The 10776-nt window shown below is 36.3% G+C and overlaps 1 protein-coding gene across 1 annotated transcript; it reads left to right on the top strand.

The window, feature by feature from the left end:
- The first annotated feature begins 2042 nt into the window (after nt 1-2042).
- Nucleotides 2043-10776, top strand: LOC120134159 (probable N-acetyl-gamma-glutamyl-phosphate reductase, chloroplastic). Its single transcript, XM_039150633.1, has 14 exons — nt 2043-2189; nt 2329-2475; nt 2571-2678; nt 2832-2918; nt 3021-3071; nt 3174-3245; nt 3569-3688; nt 3921-3981; nt 4089-4169; nt 4370-4449; nt 10029-10118; nt 10247-10375; nt 10471-10604; nt 10675-10776. Exons 1-13 carry the CDS (start codon nt 2136-2138, stop codon nt 10576-10578), a joined length of 1188 nt encoding a protein of 395 aa, XP_039006564.1. The 5' UTR covers nt 2043-2135; the 3' UTR covers nt 10579-10604; nt 10675-10776.

Genomic DNA, 10776 nt, shown 5'->3' with positions numbered 1-10776 from the left:
TGCGAATCAAACGCACCTAAATATTTTATTTTAATCCACACTAAAAAGAAATGTGGAAAAAAAGAAAAGAAGAAGCAATTATTGTAAAGCTAGTCGGCTAAAAACGCGTCAGTTGCTCAGATTTGATGTATCATTTGGTTAATGTCAACTTTCTTATTCGTTTAATCCCCATCAAATCTACACATGATTTAATTATAAATTATTGTTTCGTTTACCCTAAATCATTAACTCCGTAAAAAAAATTAAATGTAAATTACATATTTAATCACCCAGATAATGACAACTATTGCAAGAGCTAAGTCAATTATTCCCCAAATCGTTAACATCATTTAGAAGTATAAACAAGAATCTAAATTCCTTTATTTACATCAATATAGATCTCAATAAAAAAAATACTTTGATGCAAAACATCATATTCCAAAACCCAGAAAGCAAAGAAGAAAAACAAAATTAGAAACAATGCAAAAAGAAGGCATTATCTGTTAGTTTGGAAAACCCCTAAGAAAAAAACTGGAGAAAGGGAAGAGGAGGCGCAAAAGAGAGGCGACGCATCATACTTACGACTGAGAGGTTAGTATCAGTTTGGTGAATGACGATCCAAATTGCTTCAGCCACTAGAATCACGAACTTTATCATTAATTTCACCAACGCCACGCATATCTCCAATCTCTGCCACACCATTCTCATACAGATCTTGCTTTGCTCTTCTTTTTTTAATTTTTCTGGGTAGCGGTTTCGATTTTCAGTGTGTCAATTTTTATATGCAAGAAACTGCGTGGTTAACAGCGAAGAGATTGGTATAGAGTCAAAGAAGCATAGATAATTTGCTTTAGAAAACCAACAAAAATATAATATGGCCATTTGGAGCACCCAAAGGTCGTTTTTGGCTTTTCATTATAGTTATGTATTTGTAACTTTTGATTATCTCAAATTCAAGTTACATTTTGTTCGTCTTTTTTACGTTTTATTCATTTGAATCAAAATATTCTTTTGGACCTTAGTAGGGGGTAATTTTCTCTTAATAAAAGGATCGAACACATTAACATCATAAATGATCACATTAATATTATAAATTATCACGTTAATATCATAAATTATTATGTTATATGAAATCATTATACATTAATTTTTGTCTTCTTCTTAAATTTAAGGTTAACATTAAACTAACTTTTTTTTCTTTCAAAGTAACATTATTTGTAATTTAATTTTAGAAAATATTATCTTCATCAATTCAATAGCCAGAAATCTTATTAGTTTGCCTTAATTTTTTTTCTCTTTTTATATGTCATCACTAGTCTCTTTTATTCATCTTCGTAATTGTTGAAGACATTAGTCTTGACATTGATTGTCGATCGCCAAATATTCATTATTATTTTTTATTTTTTATTTTTTATTTTTTTATTTATTTTTTTTTATTTTTTTAATAACTATGTCTTTATGACATGTTTTCGGTAATTTGATTATTGTTGTTGTTTATTCTTTCTTCAGTGTTGGATTTAACATCGTCACGAATTATTAAGATGATGTTTATTTGTTATCATATTGGTAGTCCCTATTTTAGAACATTAAATTGGATTTGAATACACGATTGACTTTCGTTGATAAATTTTTCACTTCGACTCTGATTTGTGATTTTTCGATGGCCTTTCAACATCTTAATTACTTTTTATAGTTCGTTTGTTAATAGATTTGATCGTATGTATCTTTTATCTGAATTTATTTTATTAAGTTGTTTAACATTTTCCTTATACGATCTTAACTGACTAATTTTCTTGTGTTAATAATTATTTAAAATTCTTTTATTATATTTTTATTTTATAATTTCAATATTTTTTATTTTAATAAAACTTGCTGCTCTAACAAATCTTGTAAATATTTTTCACGCTTTTGATCCAAAAAAGTTTTCCCACGTGCTTTTCAAAGTTTCTCCACGTCACAGAGTTGCACGAAGTTTCCACGCGCCTTCAAGTAACAGACGAATGAAAACCCATTCTCAAATTTCTAGGGTTTTGGTTCTATAATTATTCTCGCCTGAAATAATTTCACTGCTCCCCTTTTTTCTGTATAATTCAAACACCGTCCATCTCAGGCCATTTTAACTTTTGGGATTTGGGTGGCTGAATTTGGTTGGAAAAATGAGCACTGCTACTTTCAGTTCAATTTGTTTCAATCAAGGTTTTTTACGAAAGGTACGTTTGTGTCCAATCGAAAGCTTTCTATTTTTTCCCGGAAAGTGTTGGAAATGAAGCAAAATCTAAATTTATAATTTCAAGACATATTCTTTTATTTTCCCACCAAAAATATGACTTTGGGTGTTCAAAATTTTAGGATGAAGTGAAGATCAGAAATCAAAGAGTAAAGCCTAACGTAGGAGGAGCCTCCGTATTATCGACAAAATGTATGCAATCTTCAGAAAAGAACAAGAAGGAAGTCCGCATTGGTCTTCTTGGTGCTAGTGGTTATACTGGAGCTGAGGTGTATCATTATGTGTTATGATTTATGCATTATGCATATGTATGTTAATTGTTAACTGGTAAAAATGAGGTTGATTCTATGTTATCTTCTCACAGATTGTTCGGCTCCTAGCTAACCATCCCTACTTCGGTATTACATTGATGACTGCTGATAGAAAAGCTGGCCAATCTATGGGCTCAGTGTTTCCTCATTTGGCAACACAGGTAAGCAAATACTATTCCTATGCCCTGGAAACAAGCTTCGGTTTTGAGGCTTGAATGGGTTTTAGTATCATAATAACTGATTGTAAGCGCTGAAGCATGCCATTGTTTTGCTTCTTTAGGATAATTGCTGAGTCCCCTCTTATTTTCTGGCAGGATCTGTCGACTCTGGTTTCGATTAAGGATGCAGACTTTTCCGATGTGGATGCTGTGTTCTGTTGTTTGCCTCATGGGACTACACAGGTGCTCTGTAATTTTCTTACCTGTCAGTTTTTCTTCTTTACTTTAAAATTGAGTAATTTTTATCAATTATCATTACAATTTGTTTATTTTAATATCTTTTAGGAAATCATCAAAGGCCTTCCCAGTCATTTGAAGATCGTTGATCTTTCTGCAGTATGCTTTTAATTCACTTACATTTCTATTCTTTGAAAGATAGTCTTACATGCCTGGTGTAAAGTTGTCTGATTGTGAAATGTATTATGAAATGATTTTCAGGACTTCCGACTGAGAGATATTGCCGAGTACGAGGAATGGTATGGTCAACCACATAGTGCTCCGGACTTGCAGGTTCTTTTCTTCTACCATTATATACTAAATACAAGATAAATCCTTTACTTTTTACAGCATAAAGAAGTTACTGCACCTTACATACTTGACTGCAAGTTCTAGTTGAAAGAATTTTCTGTATCACCTATGTTTTCTATAATTCACTGGAGCTTGTTGATGAGAGTGTATATTCTGGTTAAATTTTTCTATACCAACCAGTTTTTTTCCCATTGGTTTTTCTATCCTTTACTCAGTTTGTAATTTTCATCCTAAAAATTTTCTTATGTTTTTATTTCTGCTATGTTATTCTTTATGTTAACTAGTTAGTTTTCACCATATTCCAGAAAGAAGCTGTATATGGCTTGACAGAGATTTTGAGAGAAGGAGTAAGAAGTGCACGCCTAGTTGCTAATCCTGGTTGTTATCCGACATCAATTCAGCTTCCCCTTGTTCCCTTGATAAAGGTTTATATCCTTATCTTGTTTCTCAAGTTGTTTCACATATATATTAAATTGAGGAGCTAATCTTTATATTCTTTGTTGATATGGATGCTATACTAATGCTGCTTTTAATATTGTCTACCATATTGAACATCTTTTTTGTATGACTGCTGTATTTTTGATGCTGCCCCTTTGAACCTATCATTAGCTGATAATGTGGACATCCAATGTTTACTTACTTGCCTTTGACTTGCAGGCTAAACTCATTGAACATGGAAATATAATTATTGACGCAAAATCTGGCGTCAGTGTTGCAGGTTGCGTTTCTTCATTGTCTTATGTATTTACATGCACATTTTGAAAACATTTTCTGCTTCTTGCTGCATTCCTTTATTTTGTTTTCTGATCTAGGTTGCTTTTTCAGGACGTGGAGCCAAAGAAGCAAATTTATACTCTGAAATATCTGAAGGCATATATTCTTATGGTGTTACAAGACATCGCCATGGTGAGTGTATAGACTCGAATGCATCTTGACTTATTGGTATTCTTTATGCCAAATTTAGAATTGTAAATTCTACACTTTTTATGGAACTATGAATATGATAGTTATGGAAGTGGAATGTTAAGCTTCACTACAACTTTTGAGGCCTAAGTTCTGCTTCGGATACACCTGAGGCTGCGATTTTTTTCTGTTTTTTGTTTCAGCTCCAGAAATTGAACAGGGATTATCTGATGCTGCACAGTCACGAATAACCGTTAGTTTCACGCCTCACCTAATGCCAATGGTGAGACCTATAATTAAATGCATTTCAGTGTTAGTATCTGCGAGTTTTCCTTCAAGTGTTCCTTTACCTTATTGTGCAGTATCCATGATGGGTGTCCCATTAAATTGTTGGTCAGTTCCATTCTTTTCCAGTTTGGCAGCGAGATGGGGTAAAGTAGTGAAGATTCAGGAGCAGACAGCTCAAAGAGTTGATTGCAGGGTGGCTCAGATGTTGTTAAGGGTTGAGAGCCCGTTTGATATCCCTCCACATGTCATCATTAATACTTGTGGTAGGTCATTTACTATTAAGATTAAGGTAGATAGCAGCGAGGATTTTTTTCCTGAGCTTGAAGATGGGGTTGAGGAAGATGGTTCTGTAGAAGGAACAGTGGATCCTTGGGAGGAGGCTTCGTTGGAAGGGAGTAAAAGGGAGGATCGAGGAGGTCTGCAAGAGCAGTTGAATATCCAGCAAATGTCAGACTCTATGAATAGGGCTGAAGAGTGGGTTCGAGGTATTTCTCAGGGGGTGGCTCACTTAACGAGGGTAATTTTAAAAAAAACGAAGAAGTCAATAAAGGTTTAATTGTTGACCTTTGTACCGAGGGGACAATACTAGGTGAAGGTTTCAGTAAGCAGATAGTGTCGGGGGTAATTTTTGAGGGGAGGAAAAAGGTGTCCAACTTAGAAGGAGACACCTCGGGGAAAGATAAAGGTGTTCAAGATGATGGGCTTATTTCCAGCATGGGTAGGTTAGAGGTGTTTGGGCCTGAGCAGGATAGTCCAAATTCAAACACAAATGGTAATAAGATTGAAGATTCAATATCTGTTACACCGGTTGAAAATGGTTTGCAGATTGGGTCTAAGAATTCTTCACAGCGGCGACCTTCTGGGAGGAGTGCGTCGGTTAGTAAAGTCGAAAGAGGTTTCCATAACAAGGTTTATGCTAGGAGATGGGATGCTAAAAGTTGTGGTGGTAAGGATGCTGATTTTGTTTCCGAAAATGAGAAACAGGGGAAGGCAGAAGCATTAGAAGTTTGGAATGTATCTAAATTGTTGGGGGTAAAGTTTAAAGGAGGAGAAAAGGATTTCGTCACCAGAGTTGCTTCTTTGGTTAAAGACAGGGATGATTAAAGGCTGGTGGTAGGACTAGGGGATTATGGTTATGAAATATATATGATGGTAGAGTGGTCCATTATGTGTTGGAATGTTAGGGGTTTGTGGAGGTGGGTTAAAGCTCGAGCTATTAGGAGATTTGTTGAGGAGAAAAAACCGACAATTTTATTTTTACAAGAATCCAAATTGGAAGTTGTCAGTACTATGTTAATAAGGAAAATGAGAGGCAAAATTCTTAATGGTTCGGCGGTTGTGCCTGTTATTGGTTCTGCTGGGGGATTAATATCTTTGTGGAATCAGAAGGTATTTGTGGTACAGGAAGAGGTTATCCAGAGTATATTTGTGGCCTTAAAAGGGTGGATGGATGGTTCTCCAGAGATGTGTTGTTTTATAAATGTATATGGTCCAAGTGTGGAGGTTGATAAGGAGATGTTTTTTAGGGAATTATCTTCGTTTCTGGAACAGCTAGATTGTCCAGTGTGCATAGGTGGAGATTTCAATGCAATACTGACTCAGGAAGAGAAACTAGGAGGTGATGTCAATTCGGCTTCAATGAATATTTTTTGAGAATTTGTTTCTAAGGCGAATTTAATTGATTTGCCTTTAGTTGGAGGTCAGTTTACGTGGTGTAATAACAGGGAAGTTCCAACTTTTGTGAGGTTGGATCGGTTTTTAGTTGATCAGAGTTTTTTTTCATACTTCCCAAAGATCAGTCAATCTTTGCAACCTAGGTCCATTTCTGACTATAATTTTATTCTGCTAGAGAATAGGATATGTAATTGGGGATCGAAGCCGTTTCGCTTGTTTAATTATATGTTGGAAGAAGAAGGTTTTAGAGAGTTGTTGAAAAAGGAGCTGCTTAAATTTGGTACACAGAAGAATTCGATGTCCATTTCCAAAATAATTAACAGGGTGAAGGACGTGGCAAAAAATTGGGATAGAAAGGGTTTTCTTCAATTACCAGGCAAAATCAGATCGTTGGAGGAAGTTATCCAGGGTATGGAAATGAATTTGCAACAAGGGACTTCCATGGTGTCAATGAATTCTATTGTTGAAGCAAAGAAACAACTATGGGAGCTACAAAAGAAGGAAGAATCAATTTGGTTGCAACAGTCTAGATTGAAATGGAGTTTAGAGGGGGATAAGAACACAAGGTTTTTTCATCACAGTGCAGCAATTAGAGGGAGGATAAATTGCATTAAGTCCCTCAAAGTTGACAGTGAAATCATAGAAGATCCTACTTCAGTTAAAGCAGCAGTGGTGGAGTTCTTTAAGGGGTTATTTAATCAAAAAAACACATTGGAGGCTGAGGAATTAAATTTGGATTTTCTTAAACTTTCGGAAGGTCAGAGTTCAACTTTGGAGAAGCCTTTTTCTGAAGAAAAAGTTTGAGAAGTTATTGTTCATTCGGATATCAATAAAGCTCCGGGTCCGGACAGTCTGAATTTAGGGTTTTTTAAGAAGTTTTGGAGTTTTTTGAAGGATGTTGTGATGCTGTTTTTTAGGGATTTCTATGTGGGGAAGGAGTGGGAGTCGGAGGTGAATTTTTCCTTCATTTCCCTTATTCCAAAGAAGGCAAATCCGGAGAGATTGGAAGATTTTAGGCCTATTAGTCTAGTGGGAGGATTATATAAAGTTCTATCTAAAGTCTTAGCTAGAAGATTGAGTTTGTGTATTAATGATATTATTAGTCCATCTCAATTTGCTTTCATCCCGGGTAGAAACATATTGGACTGCTCGTTTATTGCAAATGAGAGTATTGACTTTTGGAGAAAGAAAGGGTTGAAGGGAGTAGTCTTCAAGGTGGATTTTAAGAGAGCTTACGATTCGGTGGATTGGACAATTTTGATGCAATTAATGAACAGAATGGGGTTTGGAGTTAAGTGGAGATCCTGGATGTATCAATGTATGTCAACTGCTTCGATTTCGGTTTTAGTAAATGGGTCTCCTACGGAGAAATTTAATACATCCAGGGGTTTGAGACAAGGTTGTTCGCTTTCACCTATGTTGTTCAATTTGACTGCTGAGTTGCTGCATTTGTTGTTAACTAAAGCAGTGGAAATGGGACTGTTTTCAGGGTTTGATTTAGGAGTTCATGAACGGGCATTCAAGTTATCACATCTCCAATTTGCTGATGATCTTATAATTTTCAGTAAAGGTTCTATCCGTGATTCGAGGAATGTTAGAAGAGTGTTACTCATTTATGAACTTTTGGTGGGGTTTAAGATAAATCTAGTCAAAAGCAGAATTTTTGGTATTAATGTTGAGGATGGGGAGTTATCTACTTGGGCAAATGATATTGGATGTTCGGTAGTCTTTTTTCCATCAGAATATTTAGGACTTCATTTGGGATACAAGAGGAATTCGGCTGCTATGTGGGAGCCTATAGTGGCGAAATTTCATGCTAAATTGAGTGGTTGGATGGCTAATTCCTTGTCGATAGCGGGAAGGGTGGTGATGGTCAAATCGGTGTTGTGCTCCCTCCCCGTATATTTTCTTTCTATTTTCAGAATTCCAGCCTCTGTGTTACTTAAACTTAACTCTATCATGGCTTCATTTCTGTGGGGGGGGGGGGTTCGGTTGACAAGAAAAAAAATCCATTGGGTCAATTAGAAGTTGGTTACTAAACCAAAAAAACTGGGGGGGCCTAGGAATCCCTAATTTAGTACTTTTGAACCGAGCCTTACTAGGGAAATGGGTTTGAAAGTGTTCTTCAGAAAAGAAGTCTTGGTGAAAGAGAGTGGTATGTGCTGTTTATAATTTGGATCTGAATTCCATTATGATGGGGAATTCGTGGTCTGCTCGTGCATCGTGGATTTGGAAAGGTGTGGTGAAAAACTTCTTCAGCAATGATGGTTTTGGAGACTGTCTTAGAATGAATATGCGTTTGAAGACAGGGAAAGGGGAATTTGTGGAGTTTTGGAATGATGTTTGGTTGGGTGAAGTTCCCTTGAAAATTCTGTTTCCAAGACTTTTTGTTTTATCCAACAATAAAGCGGGTAAAGTGATGGAGTTTAGGGTGAATAATGCCTCGGGTTGGGTGTGGGATATCCAAATGAGAAGGAATTTGGCAGATTGAGAATTTGAACAATGGCTACAGTTGATTTCTATGTTGAATAATACTTCCCTTTATTCTGCAGAAGATGATTGTTGGATTTGGTTAGGGAATGGTGAGGGAATTTTTACAGCAAAGTCTTGTGTCAACTCTTTCTTTGATCATGGTGGTTTTGATCAGAATCTTGTGAATTGGGAAAAACATATTTGGGTAGGGTTAGCACCTCTACGGGTGAAAACGTTTGTTTGGCAATTAGCGCACCAGAGAGTGCCGGTTAAAGAGGAGTTAGTAAAGAGAGGTGTAGCAAATATTGATGATCAATGTTGTGTATTGTGTGGTAAGGAGGTGGAATCAGTGTCTCATTTATTTCTGTATTGTAGGGCTGTGTGGGGTCTGTGGTCATCATTTTTGAAAATGTGGAATGTGTCTATGGTGATTCCAAAGCATATCATTGATTTTTTTCACTTTGTGGGATGATTTATTGCCTAAATCTTTGATTTGGAAATTCATTCCTAGGGCAGTGGTGTGGTCAGTATGGAAAGGTAGAAATGAGATTATTTTTCAGAAAGGAAAGCTGGATTTGGTCAGATTGTCTTTCATTGTTAGATTTAGAGTAGCTTCATGGTTTGTAGCTCGGTTCAACGATTTGGTTATACCTTTTGATTCCCTAGTAGGTGATTTAAAACTGGCTGATTCGGTGGGAAGATCAGGAAAGGACTGCTCTCAATCAATTCGCTGGGTTCCTCCCCCGGATGGGTTCTTAAAGCTAAATGTTGATGGAGCGATGGTTTCGGGGTGGGATAAAGGAGGTATTGGTGGTCTGATTCAGGATAGTAGAGGAGTGTTATTGCAGTGGTTCTCTGAATCAGTTGGGGGTGGTCCTCCTATCATGGCAGAATTATTGGCAATTAAGAGGGGGTTTTGTCTTATGGATGAGTTAGATTTGGCTCCTAATCAGAGAGTTATTCTGGAATCCGACTCAATTAAAGCTCTGAAGTGGGTCCAGAATCCGGGCTTATGCACTCCTTTGTTTCTATCCTTGGTGAAGGATATAGTTTCGCTTTTGGCAGCAATTATCATTAGGCATATTTTGAGGGCGACAAACTGGGAAGCTGACAAATTAGCTAAAGATGGGATAGGGTGATTTTTGGTTTATTTGGTTGTGTAGATTAACAGGAAATGTAACTTTCTGTTGTGTTAGGTGTTTTGATTTAAATCTTATGTTCTTCAGTTTAAGGTTTAGGAGACAGTTCTGCCTCTGTAACTTGGTTCTTATGAATAAAGTTTCTAGGCACTCTTTTCCTCCTCCTTTGATCCTTCATGTTACTTTCATAACATAGAGGATTTGAAGGGGTTTTTAATGAGGCCTACTTTCTATAAAAAAAAAAAGAATTTAGATCATGGAACTCTCTTTTCTTTAATTGCCATGCCAGATCCGTGGAATGCAATCAACAATATATGTAGAAATGCCTCAAGGAGTTACGATCGAGGATTTATACCAACAATTAAGAAAATGTTACAAGGTATATCTTATACGGCACCATTGGTTTTATTCTCTGTTTCATTATTCAAGATGTGTCATCTCTTTTCTCAATGGTTGTACTTTGCATGTGGCTGAATACTTGTTTTGCTTTTCCCTTTTACCCCTCAGGATGAAGAATTTGTGAAGGTGTTAGAGAAGGGAGTTGTGCCCCACACTCATAATGTTCGAGGTTCTAACTATTGTTTAATGAATGTCTTTCCTGATCGATTACCTGGAAGAGCAATAATCATATCAGTTGTATGTATATTTTTCAGTAATCATACCTAATCGAAAACATTTTACTGTGCTCCCCTCCATTTTTTTCTGAGCCCTTGAAATAACTCATTCTGCAGATCGATAATCTGGTGAAGGGAGCTTCGGGTCAAGCACTACAAAATCTTAATATAATGCTTGGTTATCCAGAGAATACAGGACTTCTCTACCAGCCCTTGTTTCCATGACCCATTATCTTTTTCACCCTTCTAAAGTAAGTTCACTGCTACCAATGTCATATTATATATATAGTGACTATGATAGTAACTTCATAGATTTTGCAGGCGCTTTCAAAAAGCTTCCTATGTGTTTTGAAGGTCTTCAGCCAAGTTTTGTTGGGAAATGGGTTGTTAGATGCTAAGATGGGTTAAATTTCCTTTCTAGTG

Source organism: Hibiscus syriacus, unplaced genomic scaffold, assembly GCF_006381635.1.
Source record: "Hibiscus syriacus cultivar Baekdansim isolate YM2019G1 unplaced genomic scaffold, ASM638163v2 tig00110597_pilon, whole genome shotgun sequence".
Lineage (NCBI taxonomy): Eukaryota > Viridiplantae > Streptophyta > Magnoliopsida > Malvales > Malvaceae > Hibiscus > Hibiscus syriacus.
The sequence above is the reverse complement of the archived record's forward strand: the minus strand, read 5'-3'. Positions and strand labels throughout refer to the sequence as shown.